The 24,859-nt window shown below is 45.9% G+C and overlaps 1 protein-coding gene and 1 long non-coding RNA gene across 8 annotated transcripts in view; one reads left to right on the forward strand and one right to left on the reverse strand.

The window, feature by feature from the left end:
• Nucleotides 1-5,592: 5,592 nt before the first annotated feature.
• The window catches only part of LEF1 (lymphoid enhancer binding factor 1), a 122,402-nt gene continuing 103,135 nt past the window's right edge, over nucleotides 5,593-24,859 (reverse strand). For 2 of the 4 annotated variants that reach the window (XM_059377062.1, XM_059377047.1), the window contains 3 exons: nucleotides 20,060-20,108; nucleotides 19,387-19,427; nucleotides 6,703-6,793 (listed from right to left, as the gene is read on the reverse strand). In XM_059377062.1, coding sequence (XP_059233045.1) covers nucleotides 19,393-19,427; nucleotides 20,060-20,108 — 84 coding nt within the window. In that variant the 3' untranslated portion in view covers nucleotides 6,703-6,793; nucleotides 19,387-19,392. Of the gene's footprint in view, nucleotides 6,794-19,386; nucleotides 19,428-20,059; nucleotides 20,109-24,859 lie in introns of all 4 variants that reach the window. The other 2 variants (XM_059377055.1, XM_059377040.1) reach the window with 1 other exon arrangement.
• LOC132002025 (uncharacterized) overlaps nucleotides 6,802-24,859 on the forward strand; it is a 31,978-nt gene continuing 13,920 nt past the window's right edge. For 3 of the 4 annotated variants that reach the window (XR_009399753.1, XR_009399755.1, XR_009399752.1), the window contains exons 1-2: nucleotides 6,802-10,815; nucleotides 22,613-22,680. This is a non-coding gene — a long non-coding RNA (uncharacterized LOC132002025). Of the gene's footprint in view, nucleotides 10,816-20,131; nucleotides 20,585-22,612; nucleotides 22,681-24,859 lie in introns of those variants that run through there. The other variant, XR_009399754.1, reaches the window with a different exon arrangement.

The raw sequence follows: 24,859 nt of genomic DNA on the forward strand, positions 1-24,859 counted from the left end.
CAACAGCCCAATTTGTAGGACTCCATTTTACTTTGGTTGCTTCATGTCTTCTATGGTAGAAAATATCATTACAGTATAGAACATAATTCAGTGATTCCATGAGTTCAAATATGGAGACAAGCTGAAGATGGAGAAAAGAAAAGTGACTCATCTATGAATTCCACTGTGACCACAAAGGAAAAACAGTTGTGCGAGTCCGTCTGCTACTTGGATGCAGTATTCTCATTCCATCTGGCAAATGATACATGCCCTACCGATTTCCTCCACACATCTAATGGGGAGCAGAAACTCAGTATAGCCCGTAACATCTCCAGCTATGATAGATTGAGAGAGATTGAATGAACACATCAGAGCAGATGACCCAGTACGATCCAGATTCTGCCCTTTGGGTAGAAGTATTTTGTTGATCTTTGGTCCAAAACAGATTGGTTAGTCCTGGTTACCAACTGCTTCCATGAGCAGAAGACATAATGTTCATATGCTCTATGGCTACAGGTGATCCGAGAACAACACGCTTCATACCAGACGAAATATGTTTAATAAATTCTAAGCCCATTCAAAGGGAAATGCATTTGTGAGTCATTTCCTGTGTGCGGGCCAGGTGGCGCTCTCATTTCCCACTCCCTGTAGCCTGTGGGGGTCTGTGACCTCGCTGTTCAGCCCAGGAGGAAGCGTGTTCGCAGGGGTCAAGTGCACAGTACCCAGCAGCACTGGGAGGGGACGCTGTTCCCCTCTGTGGGACTCCAAGCTCAGGTTTTCCCCACCAGGCCCCCTCTGTCCTGGTGGAAGACCCTGTTTCCTTGCCTTGGGTGCAGCCCCAGCTGACCACCTCGAGCTGCCGGAACACTTGGCAGTTGTCAACAGGGACTTTCCCAGTTAAAACCCCCCTTCTCAGGGCAACCTTTGAGCTGCCACCTCTGTGTTTTGCCTAAGGGGGCCCCTGATGGTCACCATGTCCTCCATTTCCCTTCGTTAACTCCTTGGAGAAGGTTACAAGGAGTGACCCAGACATTAAATGATCACACAGATCCGTGCGTGTTCACATCTGAGAACAAATGGAAGGGGCAAAAAAGAACTTTTTTCAAAGTCTTTTAAAGTTTTTTAAAGTCCAGATTACCACTCAGGGAGAGGATGCATGTATGTGAGAGCAGGAGAACACTTGGAGATGCTGAACAATCTTAGTGGAAAACCTTTTCTCTAGGGTCTTGCCCATTGGCAGGTGCTCAGGAAGAGTGTATTTCAGTGGGCACATCGATCATTGCTTTTACTTTTACTTTGGTTGCTTCATGCCTTCTATGGTAGAAAATATCATTACAGTATAGAACATATTATGAACAATTATGAAAATATCATTACAGTATAGAACATATTATAGAACAATTGTGTTCTATACTGTATACAATGACCATCACACCAGGTCATCACTGCCGCCCACGGGTCTGCTGACGATACCCACCATTCGCATTGTTTCCTCAAGTGTAAGTCAACAGCAAGTTTTCACTTGAGTTCTTCAACTCCGACTAAAAGTTATTAATTCTGTTTTACCTACCACATAAAGCGTTCACTTAGTTGATTCGTGCCTGCAATGTTTATTCCAAGTAGTAGCTCTTGCACTCCCACCCATCTGCTCTCCATTCCGACGACTCCTGGTTGCGGAGCGAGGTCATGCAGGTCTTCCCAGTAAAGCACTGTGCAAGTTTGGAACCGCTGCTTCCAAAACAGTACCTGCTAAGCCATGGCCCACCTGCCAAGGATCTTCTTTTGCCCACAATACATTTAGAATCACATCTTTCTATTCCAATTAAGATGCTCATGTGTATGGGGTGTATGGTGGCTCAGTCAGTAAGCGTCTGCCTTCGGCTTGGGTCATGATCCCAGGGTCCTGGGATCGAGCCCTGTGTTGGGCTCCCTGCTAACAGGAAGCCTGCTTCTCCCTCTCACTCTCCCCCTGTTTGTGTTCCCTCTCTTGCTCTGTCTCTGTCAAAAAAAAAAAAAAAAAAAAAAAGAAAAAGAAAATGCCCAGCTGTAGTCAAACTACTCAGTTTCTACTAAAAAACAGCTTAGATTTTTGCATATGTATGTATACCTAGAACTTAGCTGGGGTTTTTTGAAGTATAATTACATATAACAGATTATTGGTGTATGTATAATATAGTGATTTGATATTTGTAGATAATGTGAAATGATCACCAAAAGCCCAGTTCACATCACCATCCCCATAGTTGCAAAAGTTTTCTTTTATGGAACTTTTAAGATTCTCTTAGTAACTTTCAAATATGCCCTGCAGTATTATTAACTGCAGTCACTGTGCTGTACATTGCATCCCCAGAACTTACCTAAAGATTTTATGTATTAGCACAAGCAGGGAGAGTGGCAGGTGGAGGGAGAGAGAGAAGCAGACTCCCCGCTGAGCAGGGAGCCCGATGCGGAACTCGATCTCAGGACCCCGGGATCATGACCCGAGCCCAAGCTTCACTGACTGAGCCACCTGAGCTCCCTGTGCTCCCCGTCCCAGCCTTATTTTATTACTGGAATTTTGTACCTTTTGACACTCTTCACCCATTATTGCCACCACCCTGTCTACCCACCTCCCCATCCTCAGGCAACCCCCGATCTGTCCTCTGTATCTGTAAGCTCTTGGTTTTCTTTGAGATTCCACATCTAAGTGAGATCATGCAGTATTTGTCTCTGGTAGACTTACATCAGGTAGCATAATACCGTCACAGGTTCTACCCATGTTGTTGGAGATGTTAGGATTTCATTTTGTCTTCGGGTTGAATAGTATTCCATTGTGTATGTTATACCCTATTTTCTTTATGCATTTCTCCATCGGTGGATATTCTGATTGCTTTCATATCTTGGTGACTGTAAAGGGTGCTGCAATGAATATGGGGGTGTATGTATGTTTTTGAATTAGTGTTTTTGTTGTCTTTGGATAAGTACCCAGAAATGGAACTGCTCGGTCCAATATGGTAGTTCTTTTAATTTTTTGAGGAACTTCCACAGGGTTTTCCACAGTGTCCGCCCCCGTTTACATTCCCATCAACAGTGCATGAGAGCTCCACACCCTTCCCACATGTGATTTCTTGTCTTTTTGTTACCAGCCATTCCACCAGGTGGGAGGTGGTATCTTTGTGGTTTGATTTGCATTTCCCTGATGACTAATGATATAGAGCATCTTGTCATGGACCTGTTGGCCATTTGTTTGTCTTCTTTGGAAAATGCCTTGTTTGGATACTCTGCCTGTTTTTTTTAAATCAGAGTGGTCCCCCACCCCCATGGAGTTATAGGAGTTCTTTATATAGTTTGGCTATTAACCCTTTATAAGAACTCTGAAATTACGTTTCATGGGGCAGCTCTTGACATTCCTTAGGTTTTTATGTATGGAAAATGATATCCTGTGGCAGAAGTGGTAAATGTAATTTGTAGAACAACTACTATGTCATGTGGAACATTTAAGTTTCTCTTTTCTGTCAGAACCCTGCATTACTCCCTCCAGATTTTTCTCCTTTAAAAGGAAAGCCACACAGGCATCTTGTTACTGCTCACAGGCCCTTGATTAGAGGTTTCCATATTGTCACAGCCTGAGACCAAACTCTGGGGAAAAAAAATTATTGTACTTGGGACATCTGTAGTCAAGAAACAGTTCAAAGGCCCCTTCAAACAGCTCAACAGGTAGTTGCCAGCAACCTTAGCAACTTCACACACTAAAACCAGGAGGAAAACACCCCTTCGTGAGGACCAGCATGTCAGCTGTGACCTCAGAGGAAGGCAGTGTTTCCAGAGAGGCTGACCCATCCTCCTACTCTTGGCACAAAGTTCATCTCTGAGCTTGCAGGGAATGGAGCCAGATCACTCCCAGATCAAACGAGGCAGAGCCGGTGGAGCATCCCTCTGCCCACAGCTGCCCCCAGGATGCCTTCTTTTGGGCCGTGCCCCTCGGAGACTCCCAGCTCTCCTTGCCCACTCTGCTGCCTGCAGAAAGCAGGGTTTTGGTAGAGTGGGCCAGGAATGAGCACCGAGCTCTGACGTCAAAGATATCTGGGAGAAACAGGTTATTCTAGAAGGAATGTAGAAAACTAGGAAGGAACCAAGTTGGTGGAAGGAATGACTCAAAGCTGCAAACGATCCCATTCTTCAGCATTTTTTACTGTTTTTTTTGTTTTTAAGATTTTATTTATTTGACAGAGATCACTAGGTAGAGAGGCAGGCAGAGAGAGGGGCCAGGGAGGGTGGGGGACGGGCTCCCTGCTGAGCAGACAGCCCGATATGGGGCTCGATCCCAGGACCCTGGGATCCTGACCTGAGCACGAGGCAGGGGCTTAACCCACGGAGCCACCCAGGTGTCCTTTACTGTTTTAGGTCATAAAAATGTAGATGAACCACTGAAGGAGGGAGGACTTGTGGTGGTCCATTTTCAGCTTCGTGTCCTTGCTCATACTTGGTGAACAATTTTTTTTAAGAGACTATTACTAATCCGTTTCCTTCTAAGATCCAGGGGGAGCCAATCACTGTGTTGGTGTAAGTTTTTTCTACTCACCCCCCTCCCCAAAAGTAACCCATAAGTATCACCTCCTACACCATTTTGTTTAGATTTTCTAGTTAACTCCCATAAGGAGCTTGAATGGCAGCATTAGACTGTTTGGTTCGTGTTATTAAGAAGAGTCAGATGATTTTCAAAAATGAATATGAAACCTTCCTAACAAGTAGGTCTCCTGAACATAATGGAGTTTCCTCTGGTTCACGTTCAGGACTAAATGATGAGGAACTGGAGAGGTTCCAGAGGATAGTAACGAAAATGATTAAAGGACTGATGATGAAAGGTTCAAGGAGTTGGGATCACTTAGCCTGGAGAAGAGAAATTGGAGAGGTGATTTCATGGCAATCTTCAAGTACAGTCCGTGGAGGGTTAGTACAAGTGTGGCTGCCACCTGTTCCCCAGCTGTACCGGAGCCTGGGAAAGGGAAACTGACGACCCTTTCAGCAAGGGATTTAAGTTAGACCGGGGTATCGGTGGTTCTCAAACTAGTTCAAGATATGGCAACCCGTAAGATACTGGTTTTAAACTTTAAATATGGTTTTTGCTAAGTCAGCTACTGATTTATATGCTAGCCTAATAAAAGCTTAAGAGAAAATTACGGAATAGAAACTGAAAACTGGGATAATGTTGATTTTTGGGAGATCAGTGGGAGTTAAAACCTATCTTCAGCATAGGACCCCTTGCTTTGGGGAGCCCCGTTTTGAGAACAGATGAGCTCTGATGATGGAAAATGACCTGCACACTTGCCGACGGCTGGAGCCCATGAGGCTGGTTTGTGGTATTCAGAGCAGAAGAAACTCACTCCTGTCTGCATCCTGGTGGCCATCTTCTTTCCACTGGCCCCTTTCTAGGTCTATACCTGTGAGGACTGCGTGTCCTGGAGAAAGGGGAAGGTGCCTTCCCACAGCAGGGGCCGGGCTGCCCCCGGGAGAAGGCTGCATGGCGGCACGCCTCGGGTGTGGAAGAGTCAGCTTGGGCCTGGCCCGCAGACTCGGTTCATCACCACCAGCTCTGGAGGGTCAAGGAACTTCACTCTTAAAGGAAAGGACACGTTGTTTTAAAATGTTTTATTACAAAGCTTCTTTTAAAAAATGCTCAGCACGTTAACTCAAACTGGAATGACAAACGTTAGATGGCAGTTTGGGGCAAAGGCTGTGCCTTGTTATTTAAAAAAAAAAAAAAAAAAAAAAAGGGTACATCAATGCTCATTTTAACAACTGGCATAAAATCCCACTAATTGGCTAATAAAAACAGATACAAATACAGAACATTTAAAGTAATAACAATTCAAGTGCTGGGCTTTTTACAACAAGGGGGTGAAAAGGAAAGAAATGAAAATTCACTGCAAACCGGCCTGCTCAAAGTATCAGTTAAGGTTTACCCTTAAACAAAGGTGATCAGAAGAAAAAGAAAATGGACTAGGACTGCCCACTGCTACTGACAGGGTGGGTTTGGCTGTTCCGTGGACTTAGCTCTATCAAACACCTCACAAGGACGGAGAGGCCACTGTTACAAGTAATTCACAGAGAATCCACTTGTCTGACAAGATACCGCTCAGAAAAGGGCGGCTTCTTTTCATTTTTTATTTCAGACTTTTCCAGATCTTTGAATTTTACTCAAAAGCTCATAGCTAGCAAAATATACAACAAGAAAGTTTAAACTAAAAAGTGAAAAATTTTTTAAAAATTCAAGTTAAAAAAAAAAAAAGCAAACACAAGATCGATCCTTTTGCACTGTTAAATAAAAGCTTTAGGAAAAAGGAGGATGGGGGAAATGAAGACGGAAACAAAGAGGGAACTCTTCCACAAGGTCCCCCACCGGGACACTGGTGATGGATGTGCTGGCTGCCGGCCCCAGTCGCTCCTGGCAGGCGGATGTAGCCAAGTTACTGTCCTTGCCAAAAGGTTATAGGTATGGACGCAAGACGCTCTGGGAAGTGCGCGCGGAGAGGAGGGGGCAGCTGCTCGGCCTGCTAGCCTTCTCGGGGGCTCTGTACTTCTCGTTTAGGAAACCTTTACACTTTATTTTGGAACTTGGCTCTTGCAGAAGATGAAAGGGGGTTTGGCAGTGATTGTCTTTATGGAACAGCGTCTCTAGCATTGACCTCAGGGTGAAGGTGGTGTTAATTCTCCACTGGGGTCGACTGGACAAGCCCTGGAGACAGTCTGAGTTTTCAACAAGCTTCCATCTCCAGCAGAGGTCCCGGGGTCGCTGCCTTGGCCTTGCACGTTGGGAATGAGCTTCGTTTTCCACCTCAAGAAGGAACAAATGAGAAGCTGTTAGTGTGCATGTGCACAGGCCTTTGGCCTCTGTGGTATACAGTACATGTCTTAAGATCTCTGCACTTAAGAGTTAGTCCACTTTGTTGACTTGGGTGATGGCTAAAATGGCTAGCCCTATGGTAGCCCTAAGTCCTCGGACTACGTTAGAGGGTAAATCTTACTTAACAGAGACTTTGCTTTGGTTCCACACGCGTGTGCCTGTGTGCACGGGGACATGGAATGACGGAACCCCTGGCCGGCTGAGCAGTGTTAGGGCCATTGGCACTCCAGCTCCATTGGGAGCTGCTCTTATCATTAATGCAACTACTGTCAACACTGTCCCTCAAGAGGACGGATGAAAACTGTGAAGAAGTGATCTATGTACGTAGGCTGCTACTGAAATTCACAAAACAGGAGCAAATCAGCCACAGAATGCTGGGGACTGCAGAGGCCTGCAATGCCTATTCCAGTTCCCATTCTCCTGTCGAGCTAGCCTTTCCGTGTTTAGCAGGCCAGCACCTACTATAGCCCTATCGGGTCTGAAATTTCAGCAGGGTACAGAGCCTGCACACAGGAGAATCAAAGAGTCAGGAAGGACCCTACCTTTCCAAGGATAAAGGAGTAAAGCCTGGACCCACGGGGAAGGCAGTCCGCAGACCCCTATTCACATGTGCTTTTGCAGCACAGATTTTCAAAGGTTTGGCTCACACTGCCAAACCTTTCCAGATGAGAAACGGCCTCACAGGCCTGGGCTAGGCAGCTGAGCCGCCAGCTGCTGGGGCCAAGTGAGGTGATCAGAACGGACTGCATGCTGAAGGAGACGGGATGTCCCTCTGCCGGGATCCAGCCCGGCCCCAGCCTCAGGCTGAGGACCGTGCCCGCCTCCCAGCCCCCGCTCAAGGAGGCCGCACTGTCTGGGGCAGCACTGCACACTTCCAGCCCCCCATGCCATCCTGGTCTTCCCCTACCCGCCTCATCCGCAGGGCCTTACCCTCTCCCTTTCTGGAGCTGAGCACACTCGCATGATTACTAAGACAAACTGGGCTGTCCAGAGTGGCCATGTGCTTCCCTGGGAAGAATCTCAACATCTCCTAATAAAGCCGTTTCTTTCTACAGCCTCCTAACTTCCCACTGTTATTTCATTATTTCAGTGTCCTCTTACTGATCCTCTTAATAACTAGTACTAAAATAAATTGGCCAAGAATTTGTCTTTGCTGTCAAACAAGACCGACCAAATGTGGTTGCTTCTTTAAGATGCAGGACCATCGGGGCAGACCAAGTCTTACCTCCGAAGGGGAGACACGGGGGCCTTACAGAGTTGCTCTATAGATATAAAACAGGTCAAATCAAGATTCTTTTCAAGAAACCACAGGCATGAGGCTCCGGAGACTGGAGACTTCCCACATCTAAGGCTTCAGTGGGGGGCTGTGGCTGGGCCGGGCCAGGCGAGCCCCAGCGCAGCCCAACCCACCAGTGAAGTCGGTGTCATCAAAGCCGGCAATTACGCTCCCGCTTCAAAGGCGGCGCAGCAGAGCCCATCGTACAGATGTTAAGGCTTGGGCTCGGCCGGTGTCCCTTGGCGGGCCAGTCCTCGAGGGTTTGGAGACGGCACACGACAGCCCCCTCTGCCACCTACCCCCACTGGCCAGCTAAAACCTGTGAAGTCTCCTGGCCCAAACTCCAATCTTGACAAAAAGAGGCCACCAACCAAATGGAACCTGGAACTCAAATGGGGAGAGCCCGAGTGGTCAAGGGGCAGCTAAGGAAGACTGCCCGAGTAGCTCGATTTCTGGGCGATAAACAGCACTAACTCCTAGGCTTTAGCAATGTCCAGGCCTCGATGCAAAAGCAGGGAAAGACGGGAGTTTCCTTCTCTGTACGCTCCAACGTGAGGAGCTGTTGGAAGATGAGTGCTTCACCAGCCCGCTCCTTGGGGTCCACAGCCCAGCCCTCTGCCCCAGGCTGTCCTCCTGCAGCAGGGGCCAAGGAAACAGGCCCTTTTGTAAGGATGAGGTGGACTAGAGGAGGGTCAGCTCAAGCTTTCGGGGCCAAGCTGGGGGCAGCAGAGCCGGCCTGTAGGAACCACAGGGGAAGACCGGCCCCCAGCCCCATGACTCAGGTGATATCATTTCCTTGTTCAGAAATGCCGAGGATCCCAAAAAGATGGGCTGGAACTACAGATCCTTCTCCCCCCTCCCAAATGTTACTAGTAAAGAGGAAGAACTTAGTTATTACCTGAAATTCGAGGGGAGAGTAGCAGAGAGAAGAGGTGAACAGAGGCAGATTTTAATTGCAAAAACTGCCTTAGAGCAGCATGCCTCACACCTCGCGCCAACTGCCTAAGTCCTGGTGCCTGGCCCAGGGGCAAACTGACAGAAACCTGTTCTTTCAGGCCATGAACTCTCCTGTTGTGCAATGCCGTGTCTCTGAAGGAGAGTGGCACAGAGGGCTAGAGCAGGCTGCCACAGGACCCAGCGTGACCCGCCCTGGCATCGCGGAGGACACTGAGGCACGTGGTCATTAAATGATCGGTCCAAGGGGACCCCTGGAGAGAACCCAGGCCTCCTGGGCCCATGGGGGTCACAGCCTCATGGCTTTCCTTGTGACTTAGGGGTGGCCTTGTGTGCATGCTGGTGAGGGAGAAGGAAGGAAAACCATGTCCGGTGAGTCCTGATGCGCCAGACACCAGGACACATACCTGGTATGCACGGTGTCCTGTCATCACAACGGCTCCCTGAATTCTTGCCCATTTACAAATCAGGAAATGGGGTGCTGTGTGAGGTTGAACAAACTGACCTAAGGTCACCCAACCTCTGGGTGGCAGCATTTGTTCTTGAGCCCTAAATATATAGCTTCTGCACCATATCTTGGAGCTAAATTATCATTCACTTTCTTTTTCTCTCCTGCCTACCTTCCACCCACCCGTCTGTTCCCAGTCCACAGCACGGTGGACGTGGTGTGCATTGAGCTCACTGCCCAGCCCAAGACGTTACGGCCTGCTGGAAAGCAGGATGCTACTGAGAACAAAGGGCATAAGACGTTAACTCTGAAATTTAAATTCTCCTCTAAGATGGAAAGTGTAACCTATAAAAACCAACTCCAGCTCCTTGTAGATGAACACTGCTCGGATTTTGGAAAAAGGGAAAAATGATCATACACGGTGAGGAAGGCGGCACGGATCTCCTTTCTGCAGCTGAGGTCAGCGGAGTCCCAGCCGGGGAGACCAGCCAGTCGGCTAGCCACAGGCTCGGATGCGGGTGGATCCCCAGGACTGGTTGGAAGGGGTGGGAGGAAGGGAGCAGCGTGAGGATGTGTCTTTGGGCCTGTGCTTGGGTCCATGTTCTACAGACGGAGGCAGGGGCACTGGATGCATGCAGTTACCACTCTCCCCACCCCCACGGGTTATTCAAAGTGAGCGTCAGCGAAAGCAGACTTTGCAGTGTTGAGAAGACCCTGAGGCAGGCCCAGGACCATTACTAACTTCTCTGGGGGGAGATCTCTAGCTGCTGCGACCGGTTTCTGTTGCACCTGCTCTGTGGGCACACAGATCACATCAGGGGGCTGTGCCTCCCAGGGCAGGTCCTCCAGAGCCTTGCTGCTTCTGGAAACAATACAGAGAACTTCTCGAATAAAGGGTGGAATAAGAGAGCCTCAAAACTTCATTTGAGTTCTATAAATTGAAGTGCTTGAGGAAGACAGTAACTAGGTACACCCACCTTATGCTCCCACCTCCAACTTCTTTATCCAATTCACATTTTTCTGTACGTCTCCCCACCAAAGATGCTAACTTCACCTTCTAAACATGAAGCAACAGAATCAGCACATCCTTGTTTTTTTTTCCTTTTCAGATCCAGATTTCCCTGTTAAACACCTGTGAGTGTGTGCAGGTACTCAGGTGTCTCGGCACGGGGGCCTGGGGAGGCACCAGTGTGCTGTGGGCTCTGGGCAGAGCTCTGAGGACAGCTCTGGGCTGGGTCTGAACACTGGCTACAGCGTACTACCCCATCATCTCAGGTAAGTTACCAGAACGTATCAGTTTCCTTATCTGCAAAATGGAAACAGTAAGCTCCCCCTTCATGAAAGAGGTCGTGTGTACGGTGGGCGGGCAAGTGTTTGGCATCTGCAGGACATAATAAAGGTTCGTTACTGCAGCAGGTGCAGACTGGGGGGCAGAGACCGACCAACCCAGGCTGGAGCCTGACCCTGGTGCACGGTGGTCGCGGGGCCCTGCTCCTATTCCTGGGGTTTGCTCACCAGCCTGCAGGCCTGAGGTCTCCCCTGCCCAGGGCTGGCCCAAGACGGCACGAGGGACCCCAAGCAGGGGCATCTCTCAGAGCATCCGGGACACAGAATGTGGTCCAGAAATGTCTGTTCTATTCCTGAGGCTCCCAACCTCAACATGTTTGAGGTAATATGCAAGATTCATACTATTTATAGAACTTCGGGTGGAGAATTAAGACCGGTAGAAGAGTTCTGTAAAATGTCTCTTAGGAAATATAAAATATCTCCAGCAACACAATAATTGAGAAAAGTAATCCCAAAAGGGCAGCAAAAATTTGTTATATTCTCAAAGAACAGACCTAAAATTTTAGAAAGTGTCAGGTTAGTACGAATTAAAACTTAAGTGAAAAGGTGAGCAGTATTGTCCCACTGAAATGCTCTCATTTTTCACTCTTTCTGCCAAAAAGAACCAAGCTCACGGATGTTGTAAAGCAGGGTCCCCCTCACTCATACGGATCTCAGTTAGCTGGCAGCTTCAGTCCTAAAGAAGACAGTTGAGGAAAGCAAGCAAAAAAAAAAAAAAAAAAACCTCAAGCTGTCACAGTGCTATCGCAAAATTCAGACACAAACCCAGCACACTTTACCTTTCCTTGCAAGAGGGACCTCCACATCCCAACTCAGAGCCCATCTACTTTTAACTCACAAATCATTCAAATAAGCTTCTTTTCCTTGTTCCTGAATCTACACAACAGACCAGAGGAACCTATTACTGTAGGGGACCACAGAGTCCCCGATGACCAAGACGTGTAAATTATGAAGAGCAGATTTCTTAAAATCCCACCTTACTTGCGATCACTTAGCACAGTAGCAAACAGCACCCATTCCTTGTTAGCATACACTACGTGCTCTGTAAAATAACAGCAGAGAGTATTAAGAAATACTTAATTTTCATGTACTCTGTTGAAAGAGATTGAGGTTGCACTCAAGAGTTAAACAAATTACATGTTTTCATACTTAAAGTAGTAAACCCGGAGTTCTCTGGGAAACCATTACCCAGAAGGCTCATTTCTTCAACAGTTCCAGATGGCTCATTGAGAAAACCATTCTTTTTAAACCAAATTTGTCCAAAATAATTTTCTTGTTCTATAAACTATTCTTAAGTGCATTGATCTTAATTCAATTGCACACTCTTTCATGAATAATACTAAATATTCCAGGTCTCAAGAGGGTTTAAAGGAGCCTCTTCCTCTCCTATTATTTGCTAATGGCATGTGACCAACCTTGGTAGCCGAGGGTCCCGTTCCCTGTTTGTTTCCCCAGGCAACTTCAACACGATTCTAGCTCTCCTGACCATGAAAGAGGGGAGAGGAGACAGAAAGGATGCTGCAGCACAGGAGAGATTTCTAAAAGCTCTCACCTGTGCCTTCACTTGGGCAGGGTTGGCGAGAGACGATCACCCTGTCTGCTGCTCTGGCAGACCCCAGCCAGCTGCTTCCCAGTGAGCGGTAGGAGACACATGTGGGGTTGCTGCCTAACTCCCCTCTGGACTGTCCCAACTCCAGTACAGCCGTGATGAGAACAATGTGCCCCAACGTGCCCCTCCCGTGTGGCTACAGCTGATGATGGGTTAAGGCCGAAGTGTGACCCGCGCTGGGCTTAGCGGAGTCCCTCCCCTGGAATTGGAATCATCTCTTTGGGACACGGATGCGAACAATGTGAAAGCTTGGGAGTTCTGGACATGTGGATCAAAGAACTGAGGAAGTCAATCTACAGAAGGGAGGAGGAAGCAGTTCTGGGGGACAGATGTAAGAACAGGCCCTCTTCTAGTCCTCTCCCTGGGCCACATGCACTGCTGTCTTGGCTCCCACAAGATGCTCCTGCATCCTTGCAGTGGACTTCCCCATTCTCCTTATTCCAGCATGGACTGTCTCTTCTTGCCATCAAAGGCTTCCATCATATGAGTCAGTATAAAGTGTCCTAGAGAATGGTCAGAATTGGAAAACCTACATTCAACACAGCAGAGTCCAGCCACACAGTGTCATGATGCGGCCATCTCTCCCTTCAGGACAGTGTGCTCAAGCCTGCCCCTCCTGCCAAACGTCTGGATTTTCCTTCCTGAATGTTATTATTACAGAGTTCCTAGTAAGAGACATCGTAATCAAGTGTCATTGCCTTGTGACTCCTCTACAAGGTTTCTACGAACTTGTGACAAGTTTAGCAGGAATTTGTAGACAAACATATAAGGAAGGAAGTCACAAGAAGGCTGCTGCCTCAGACAGAGAAGGCGTCATTCGGGAGCCTCTCCAGCCCGCCAAGATCTCCATCTTCTAGGAGAGCAGCCTGCCAACCGTGACATGACAGATGCCACATCAAATGTCATACCAGCAGCCACTTGGCAAGATCCCAGGCAGGAGGCTCCTCTCTGCTCTCGCCTGCTGCCCCTCGCCAGCCGGGCCTACTGCAGGGGAGCACTGGGCCCACGTGAGCAGGGTAGCCCCTGGTGCCCGATGGGAGGCAGCACAGCCATGTCTGCCGCTGCTGCTCTGTCCACAGGGGTCCTCTCCATCTGATGGCCCTTCGACTCCAGGCCTTTGGCTAACTTCCTCAGAGCCCCAGCACGTCTCCTGCTTGTTCAGTGACAATTCTAAGTGCTTAACAGACTTACTGCCAAGCACGTGACAAAAAGATCAAAAATGGAAGGCAGGGTGTCATTTTTTTCACTTTCCCATTTTCAAAGCCTTAATTTTTACTTTGAAACTGGACGAGGCTAAGATTCCTCTGTTTCTGACCTTCTTATTTTGTAAGGGCTTGGCTTTGCTTTCTAACTGACGGGTCAACCAGAAAAATTCCTGGAGGCTTACTGATTCCTAATGACTATATCTGCTCTTGGGGCACAGAACTCAGAGCAAAGATGAGGCAGAAGGGGCAAACTCACCAGGACAAGCATCAAAAACTTTTTCTCAACGAGACCACTAAACACAGACCGCTCCCCGACTCCAGGAAGGCACAGGCTCTGGAAGACCTTCTTCAGGCCTCAGCCCCATGGCCAGTCCTGAAGGGGCCTCCAGCCCCACGCTGAGCTCTGTAGGGAGGCTGGGTAAGCCCCTGCGGCCTCAGGTCCCCAGGCCTCCATTAACAGCTCACCAGGCTCCCCAACATCACCCACCAATGGAAAGTTAGAGTTTTTAGAAGACGTAAATCCAAGCGCTGCACAGTCAACTGCTATATTGTCTACGGCACTAGAAATTACCTCTTCCACACACCTCTTGTCCCCAGGGATATAAGGCGGAAGTAAGAAACAGAGTTTTCTCAGTTTGTCAATTATGCAAGGTAGAGATTACACCAAAGTCAAAAAGCTATGTTTTGCAAGTATGTTTACATATGGGTGCCTGTGTGTATCTCTGTGTGTTTCTATTCTAGATAGCTGGTTCTTTCTCTTCAGCTAGCTCACTGATGTTATATAATCAAGTATGCTGAGGTATCATAAAAAAAATGTCTTTTCAGTCTATGTGATTTTAAGATGGGATGTTTGTATTTGTTTTGTTAAAGTAAATGTTAATAAGCCATTTAGGTTTTTAAGTTGGTAAACTTGGGAGTGATAGTTCTCTCCAGCCTTTTCAAAAATGCAAATTCTTTGCTTCTTTAACTCCTTAGGAATCTTGATTAAGTCAGGAAGAAAGGGAAGTTCAGTATTTGATGAGAATCTTGGACTTCCGACAAATGCTTGAGATGTTACATTCTCCAAATAAACTTGTATGGAAACACTGGAAACTCCCGGCAACGCGATCACTGTTGTGTCAAACCCAAGAATTCCCCTCATGACCAGACAGCTCAATGGTTACTTACTCCAGGAAGCCTTCCTTGACTCACTCTGATTTAGATACTTCTTATTCTATTTTAGCATAAGGCATCCCTCTCCTTTATAGCATAAAATGTTTTTATAATTACTTATTTTTAGGTCTTCACCTTCTTAAATTGAAAGCTCCTCCAGGAAGAGTCCATGGAAAGAGTCCATTTAGCAAGTATCCCCACTGCCTAGTGCAGTCCCTGCCTTGCCAGTGGTCCTCGCGATGTCTGAAGAACAAAGAAGTGATAGCATTTACAATAGTGGCCTTCCAGGTGCACACAGAGAATGTGTGCAGACTCCTTCCCCAGGGCGCTGGGCTTCCAGCATTCTGACAAGTGACAAGTTACTCCTAAAAGCTAAGGATGAATCTGGCTTTTTTGAAAAACTACACAGCTTGGGAATGTCTAACCTCTAACCTGGAAGAATGTCATTCATGGAGCCCATTTCCAATTATCCTAAAAGTTGTTGAAGAGCACCGAGACTCGGTTGATACTCATTTGTTTCAACTGGATTTCACCAGAGTGGGTGTGTTTATAAAGCCTGGAAGTAGAAACACATGGAAATACAGGGACACGCTGGGTGTATGAGGAACTGCTCACGGGCTAGTTTCTACGTCGGCCCGCAATGGGGCACCTGCAGTGATATTTCCCACCAGAAAATGAAAGCATCAGATGAAACATGTATCTTGTAAGAAGAGAAATGCAAGTTTTGGGGAGTGTGTTTCTGTTCACTGAGGAGAGCCTTTCCGTATTAAGTGGGGGGTATTTTCCTTACTGTAACTAGTCCTGCACTAGTTCAGAAGAATGGGAATTCTCTAGCCTTGGTGAGACACGCGTGGCCACCTGAGCTCAAAGAGCTAATGCAACAGGACAGCAAGATAATGTTAAGTTTCATTGTGTAGCTAGATAAAGAAACCCTCTCACAAAATCTCTGCATGCCGAAGTCACAGGATGTTCCCCTCCTGGGCATGAGGTTCCAGCAGCTCTGCCTCACGGAGGAGGAGACTTAGCTAATGCTCAGCACCTTCCCTCCAGACCGAAAACCAGTCTTGGGAGATTTAACTCCTCATTGTTGGCAGGATTAGCTCTAATCGAACATCTGATCTGGGCTTTGCTTGTTCCGACTGGGAAGCCAGCACTTGTGTGGCTGTAGTCTGGCAAACGAGGCTCCAGAGGCTCACGTTAGTGGGGAATCCAACCCCCAAACTAGAGGGAGTGTTTCTGAGGCGCCCGCGGGGGAGAGGCAGCAAGGCAGGAGGTAACCTACACAGAACTGAAAAACAGCCACACTGTCTACATGTTATTTTCCAGATCAGACTGCTACTTTGACAGAACCACTCAGAGAACAAGGACTACAAATCAGTAAATACAAGAGACCCAAGTCACTTCGACGACACTGGGAGGCAGTGCAGACCATGGCAGAGCTAAACAGATCTGGCAGCTGGGAGGCCCCGGATAGCTGGGAGCCCAGAGGCCTCAGGACCCAGGGAGGAACCCAGGTCTCCCGGCTTTTAAGGACTTACCCCCAGGCCTCACATGGTTGGGGAGGGTAGGAGGGGCATTCCAGAGCCTGGGTGGCCTCTTCCCAGTCTAAGCCCTTTCCACAGAGCAATGTTCGGCTCCCCACGTCTTTCATTTCTCTGCCACTGCTCTATTCCAGAATCACACACACAATACCCTCCATTTTTCAGGGATAACCAGCTTTCACCTTCTCAGAAGAGCCTTTCCTGACCACCCCACCTAAAGCAGACCCCCTAGTCAGTCCCTGTTTTATTTTTATGACCGCGCTCATACTGTCCTGTTAATGCAGTAACTGCCCTCAGCCACGTAAGCACTGCGAGAGCCTCGCTCAGCACTATCTTCCAGGTCTTACGACGCTGTCTGGCATCTGTTAGAGGTGCTCGTAACCACTCGCTAACCAGCTCGCTAAGTGCTGACCACTGAGGAAACAAGTCAACTACCACCTTACGTACAGAAGTTTCTGAATTCCCAGAACAAAGGGGAGTGGTGATGGCAGGAACAGTATCATTCTTAATTTACTACAATTTTTATGAATGCAAATCAGGAGCTCCTCCCTGCAGTTCTTATCAACTGGCTGGCAGTGCTGCTCTCTGAAAGGAGGCCAGTGGCTTCAAAAGCTGCAGGATCAGCCCAGCAACGGCAACAAGAACAACACTACAGACTCTGATAACGTGAAGGACACCAGCAAGCCAAAGCAGCTGCTGAGACTGGGGCAGAGGTGGGTACACAGGGGAGGCACTTTGTCTTTCTGGGATAGGGTAGAAGGAGCACCTTCACTTCTAGAAAAAAATAAGTGACAAGAAAGCACAGTGACAGCTGTGACATTACAAGATGTCTGAGATACACTAGGACAAAATACACTTTGCCTAATCTTGTCTAAAATACTACATAATGTTGATTAAGGACACAAAACCAAATACCAAACTGTATAGAAACCTGTTTCTGCATGATTTTTGACAGAAATAGTGTTAAAGATTTTGGAGTGACCGTAGGTCCTCAGGACACTGTACTTGGGAGGGTTGTCCACTGAGAAGCAGAGCATGGAACGGCTGCTGCCCATACCTAAGTGTTCAGTAATTAAAAGGACAACATTCTTTAATTCCATTTAGTGGCTATTAATGGAGGACCTTTTCTGATCTGGCTTCCCAGCTGGGTCATTAGGGACCCAGAGGGGACAGTTGCAGGCCCTGTGTCATAGTAGAGGTAATTCTAGTAGCAAGTATGTACACATGCTTTTTGCATTTGATTTTTGCATTCTCTTTTTTTAAAACATGGATATCGTCTGTGATACCAGTTTTCAGGTATCTTACTTGGTCATCTGTATGAAGGGAAGATCCTCTTTTCAGAGAAAAGGCTACCCCTCAGCTTAGAGGAGTTTTGATATCATAAAACTACAATGATGGCATTTTGAAGAACCTGGGGAATCGGACTCAAGATCAGGAACGTTTCACAGAGGAGAGGGCAACTGGGTTAGGTCTCAGTGAGCGATGGAGGGAAGAAGGCAGGCATATAAGGTACATGAACAACCACTGGCGGTGGGTATTACTCCCATTTCACAGTTGAGAAAAGTGGACAGTGAATAAATAGCTCGAGGAGACGACCCAGGCAAACAGCTGATTGGAAATTCCTATCTATCTGGTACCAAAATGTCAATAAGCTTCTCTGGGAAAGTCCATTGAAATTTCAGCACCAAAATGGAGTTCTAAAATATTAAGTGGGGGTCATGTGGTTCTAGCCAAGAACCCAATGATCTGAAGGGCTCTTCTCATAAACACTGCATACCCACCCTTCCTTCCTCGGAAGAGGAAGGGAGCTTTGCAATCAAGGGACAGCATGTGCGGCAGCGGCGGTATGTGAGGGGAACTGCTAATAATCTTGTTTGGACTGAGCCCAGGACTCTTGATGGCTAGGATGGAGGCGAGGAAGAGAGACCAAAGGGAGAGGCCAAGAGAGGGTACAGGTAGAAAGAACCACACTAGCTGGTTTGCACTTTATCTTCCAGACAATAAAAAGCACTGTGTTTTAGCAAATCCCTCTTGGAGCAACATGGAGGCTGGATTGGCAGAAAAGTAGCTGGAGGTGGGAAAATTATCCAAAGGCTATTCCAGTAATCCAGACAGACAGTAAAGTGGGGGCGGGGGCCATGATGAGAGGAAGGACTCAACCAACACAGGCCATGAGGACAGACCCGACGGAACCTCGATGTGGGCAGCTGGAGAGGGAGCAGAACTGAAGGTAGCTCCTTAGGGAGCAGGTTGTCACTGGAAAACATGTCAATGTATATGAATTCAAAGCTCAGCATAACTAAGTCAATTTACAAAGCCAGGTTCCCACCAGGGCTGGTGGCCAGTTGGTCAAAAATATGGTCACTACAGTAAAACAAAAACAACTAAACATCACCTATGAATACTTGACTGGGATCCAGCAATGCTCACCAGTAAAGAAAAGAGCCTGATTGCAGAATACAGTTAATCAAGTCTCCATGCCATATTTTTAAATAATAGAAAAAGTACATAAAGCTCCTCTTTCTCACTAGAAGTAGATTACTTTTAAGTATCTACATATCATCTCCACTGAAAAGAAGTCTCTAGAGCAAGCCCTTCTGAGTCCTGGGCTGGAATGGGTCTGGGCGCCTCACACACAGCCCTGGGCTTGCAGAGTAAGTAAGAGGCCTTGGTGGTTTTGTTGTTTTTTGTCCTTCCGCAGGCAGATTTGCCATTGGTCAGTAAGGAACAGCTGAGAAGAGTTAGGGGAAAGAAGAAAGATTAAAGGGGCAAGAGGGGAAGGAAGAAAAGAAAAGAGAAACACACAACTATATTACAAAAAAATAGCCGGTATAAAAACCATCCGATTTTTTAAAAGCACTAATTGGATTTTGATGGAGTTTCCTTTTTAAAGGAGCAGTGTTGAATGCATCAGCGCGAGCAAGGAGGTTCACAAGCAAGTTGCCTTTGTTTATAACTAACGTCAGCAGGAGGACCAGAGAATCATTCTTACCATGTTTCAGATGTAGGCAGCTGTCATTCTTGGACCTGTACCTGCAGAAAATTGTGTCTTTAACAAATTTTTATTGAAGCGGTTTTTTGTACATTCCAAATACGTAGTAGCTACAACATCATGTGGACTCATTTGCTTTACTTTTTGTGGTTCTTATACCAGCCGTTTTTATTTGTGCAGTACAAGTAGTGGCCTGCCTTTTAACGAAAGAAAAAGTAATAAACAGGACCTCACTGGTTGATGCCTTGAATTAACGTCCAGGAAACTGTTGTCATGTTTTGTAATTTCAGAAAACCCAAACCACAGAAAAGATTCTCGGGGACACATCAAGTAGTGTACTACAAAATCAGAACAGATGCTGTCACTGTGAGGGGCTGTGGAGACAGAAGCTCAGCAGAAGTGTCAGGACAGAGACAACGACAGCAACAACGAGACACAGGCTACTGCAGTCAACAACCAGGATTCTGGGGACAGGGTTTGGGGAAGGAGCGCTCAGACGTACCTTCACACAGTCACATTTAAAAGAAAGGTCTTTTAGACATTTTTAAAGACTGTCAGGAAGGAAAGCAGAGTTTAGAAAACCACGGGTTACAGGTGCAGAAGATACAGACTGCTTTAGAAGGTGTTTGTTGCACGCAGGAGAGCGGGCTGGGAGGTCACATGGTATGCCTACCTGACGTCGATTCCTGGAGCTTCTCTCTCTTCCTCTTCTTCTTCTTACCCTGGAAGGAGATGGACACACGGTCACGTTAGAGACTGGGCTGTGATCACAGGCATGAAGGGACACAACGGTACAAAAGGCAGACAGGCAACAAAGAGACAGAAGTGCCTCATTCTCACTCTTTAATTGACCATCTACACCTAGAAACAGCAAAAGAGAGAAATTCTTCCCTCTTTGTGACCTTTGACTCCCCTGCTTCGTATTTTACTATCAAAACTGACAATGGAAGTGGTCTCCCACGTACACACTACGGTAGTGTTGTCCTAGGCCTGTGACCACAGATGCCCACTCAAGCCAAGCCCACTTACGGAGGTGTTCTGTTATCAACTGCCACACTCGGAACCCACTTCTGGTAGTGTTCATGATAAAGCTCCCTTCCTCTCAATTCCACCATGTCATTAAAAATTCACGATTTTAGGTGAAGACCCTTAGCCCCCATGGCACAGGCATGACATCATCAAGGATAGCGGCACAAAGGTAAGACTGAACCTGAGGAAATGAACAGTGATTTCAAAGATACTTCTGGCGAATTTGGACCTTGTATCCTAAAATAGACACAATAACACAAATACTCCTGCAATCTTAAATACATCTTGAAATCACCCTCACAGATTTACAACTTTAAGTCCCATTTATGGTATTCTAATGTTCTGTTTTTCTTCATAATTTCCCCTAAAAAGTAATTATAATTGGGAAGAGACACAGTACATATTCAGTTTCTGTGTACAGTAAATGGCCACCCAGGATTAGGATGGTATTTTCACAGAACTATACAGAACACACATCACATCCAATAGTTCTAGCTTCTGTCTGCTGTGATAATCACATTAACTACATAAAACTGTAAGATTACACTGCATATCCTGTGTGAATGTATAAAAGTCTGTGTTTTTATGCACCTCAGGATAGTTTCTCTACATGTCCCGTGGCCTGACCACTGAAGCTTTAAAGCTTGGGGAGCTTGACTCAAACTATCCTCGGAAACAGCAGAGATTCATGCCTCTGGGAAATGGCCTATCAAAAATAATGGAGTTGACTTTAACGCTGTTATTAAAAGCACTCTGGGAGGAGGGGAGCAGACAGAAGCAGAGCAAGAATGAGAAGAATGCTTCTCAAGGGCTTCCCCTATTTTCCTTGCAAATGGCAGAACTGTGGTTTTCAGAAGATACTATGAGGTTGTTTCATGTGTCAGGAACTTCTCACTCTCTCCTCCGGGCTCCCATTTACCCTTCAACACTCATGTCAAGTGCCAGCTCTTCCAGGAATCGTGTCAGCCCTGCTCACCTCCAATCTACCCTGGTCTGGTCTGTCCCCACCCCTCCCTCAGGTGGCCCTCACTGTCAGAACCCAGCCCCTTCCAGAGGCTGCAGCAGGCCGGGTCCCTCAGGCCCTCCCCACAGGGCTCTTGGCTCCAAAGAGCACCATCTGAGGGTCTCAGCACATCTCTGCTGCTTTGTGCAGGCCCAGTGTACCCAACCATGGCCTGAGGTGTCAGACCACTAGTGCCTTTGTGAAATGACCTGTATTAGAGTCTCAGTATGAACCACCGTTTCAAGAGAACCAACATTTTATGCAGACAAAAAAGACCTAAGTAGTTTGGATGTTCTGATGTCAGCTTCTACAAAAAACTCATTTGCATGTGGTTAATATAAAAATATTCTTCATTAAAATGATATATAATACTGGGGATATTAAGCATTAAATTTAAAAAACTCTAACAGGGACGCCAGGGTGGCTCAGTTGGTTGGACTCCTGCCTTCAGCCCAGGTCATGATCACGGAGTCCCGGGATCGAGTCCCACATTGGGCTCCCAGCTCCATGGGGAGTCTGCTTCTCCCTCTGATCTTTTCCTCGCTCATGCTCTCTCTCACTGTCTCTCTCTCAAATAAATAAATAAAAATCTTAAAAAAAAAAAAAACACCAACTCTAACAATACAAATATCTGGTTGATCTTACCTAAGAAAATATGTGTACTGTTGATTTATGAAAACTTTGGTTATAAAAGTTACAAAAAATAAAAATGATAAGTACTGAAGTTATAAAATCTATGTTGCCACAGAATAGAGCATTTTAATATTAAAAATTGATATATTTAATATGAGGATAAGGACACTAACTGCTAAGATACAAGGCATGCATCTTGTTTAGACTCCATTCCTATGCTGCTATTTTAAGAATAATCTCTTTAGGAGCACCTGGGTGGCTCAGTGGGTTAAAGCCTCTGCCTTCAGCTCGGGTCACGATCCCAGGGTTCTGGGATCAAGCCCCACATCGGGCTCCCTGCTCAGCGGGGAGCCTGCTTCCCCCCCTATCCCCCTCTGCCTGCCTCTCTGCCTACTTGTGATCTCTGTCAAATACATAAATAAATAAAATCTTAAAAAAAGTAATCTCTTTAGCTAAAGCACTATCTCTTGATCGACTTCTGTTTGCCTTGGTAATTAATAGGCTTATATTTATTGTTATAAAAATAGTATGTAACAAAGCCGGGTTTTCCATTCATTCCAGGGGAATCCCACAATCAAGTTATGCCAAACAATTTCCTTTAAAAATTCTGCAGAAGAACATCTTTAAAGGTAAATTCACATTATACTGGCTTTTTCAAAACTACTTTCTTCTCATCTCCCCACATGGAGAAAAGGAGAGAGGGACAGAATATGTGTTTATCTCTTTTTAAAAATTTTATCCTTTACCTAAGATTCAGAACAGAAACTTCCCTCAAAGATGTGCAGCAAGCAATGCTAAATCTATACAAATCCACAGCACAGCATAGTTCTTCCATGGGTAAAATCTGTCCAGAAAGATGCTAATTGTTGCCCAGAGAACAGAAGCACAGCTCAGGGGAGAAAACTCTTGAATTAGAGCAGTCGCCTTAAGAAGGCGCTGGAAAGACTGTGCTAGTCTCCTGCGGAGAAGGAATACTGCATAGATTTTCAGAGTCAGGGAGACCAGGGTATAACTGCAATTTAGCCACTACGTGGCCTTGGACTAATGACTCAACCTGTCTGACCCCTTCATTTCCCCCATATTGCATTAAGATGCAATAACACTATTCATGACCCTAAATTACTGTAAGGATTAGAAAATATCACAGAAAACATTTAAGACAGTTCTTGACAACAGGCATATGGTACTTATTAAAACAACCCAACAAGAGCTCAGGAGAGTCCGAGGAGCTGCTGTTCCTCTGTGGCAAGCCCACGACTCTTCCTTCCTGTGGCAAAGCTGTAGCCAAAGCTTAAGCTTCAGATCCCGAGCAGCGGTGACGTTCGTCGGAGCACATTACAGGAAACAAATGTGTGCCAAAAGTCCTGGTGTCCCGTTATATGGGATGTCTGACCTCAGACATGGGGCCCCACAGGACCATCTACAGCAGTGGTCACACATTAAATTATATATTAATGGTTTCAGCCTCACCCTTTTGAAAAGGGACAATTCTACGTAATATTAAGGCTGTCCTAACTGGCTTTTCTAATGCCAGGTGCACATGGAACACTGAAAATGATCTTCAAAAATTTTAAATTAGGAACTTAAATATTCAAAATTATTCCCTTTAATAAAATATAAAACTGAAATATATAATTTATAACATACTTTCTCAGTAATAGTCTTTGCTGTATCAAGACCACATTAGTAAAATCTACAAATTCTAAATTAATAAAATAACGGGCCTGATAAACGGGGTATTTCTGGCCAATTAGTACAACTTAAAAAATATAATACTTACTCCATCTGAATAAAACATATACTAGACATCAAGGTACAGTAATATGAAACAAAAAAATTTTTAAGTCCAGCTTTAATTAGTCTGTGACAAAACAGTCACTTGAATACATACTTTCTTAAGAATTAGATAATATCTGGTGACTAACATAACATATTAAAAAGAAAAAGAATTAGATCCTTCTGGAAAGAAATTTGACAGTAAGTATCAAAGAGTCTTTATAATGTTTATATCCTTTAACTCAACAATTCCACTATTGTGAATCTATCCTACAGAAATAATAGCTGTAAACACAGAAAAAAAAACCTGTTATGTATAGATAGCTTCATTATAGATTTCCAATTGTAAAAAAAAAAAATAGTAATTTAGTTGTCTAATAAATAGGAAAAAATGGTTAATTGTGACAATCATTGAAAATAATAAAGCCATTAAAATCTATACATAGAAACACTATGCTAAACAGAAAAATGCTTTTTTTAAAAAAAAATTTTATTTACTTATTTGACAGAAAGAGATCACAAGTAGGCAGAGAGGGAGGCAGAGAGAGAGGGGGAAGATGCTGAGCAGAGAGCCCAATGTGGGGCTCGATCCCAAGACCCTGAGATCATAACCTGAGCCGAAGGCAGAGGCTTAGCCCACTGAGCCACTCAGGTGCCCCAGAAAAAGGAGCCTGCTTTCTCCTCTATACCTGCCTCTCTGCCTACTTGTGATCTCTGTCAGATAAATAAATAAAATCTTAAAAAAAAAAAAAAAAAAGGGCATTTCTTTTACAGAGAGAGACAGAGAGCGACATGAGCAGGGTAATAGGGCAGATGGAGGAGAGGGAGAATCTCAAGCAGAGTCTCTGCTCAGTGCAGGGCCCAAGGCAGGGCTTGATCCCATGATCCTGAGACCATAAAATCAACAGTTGGCTGCTTAACTGACTGCGCCATCCAGGCACCCTGAGATTACAGGCTTTTTTAAAAAATTATTTTTCACCAACATTTTAGTGGATTTTTTGGATTAAGTTTTGCCTTAAAAGAGTATTATAT

This window comes from Mustela nigripes, chromosome 1 (assembly GCF_022355385.1).
Source record: "Mustela nigripes isolate SB6536 chromosome 1, MUSNIG.SB6536, whole genome shotgun sequence".
NCBI classification, from domain to species: Eukaryota; Metazoa; Chordata; class Mammalia; order Carnivora; family Mustelidae; genus Mustela; species Mustela nigripes.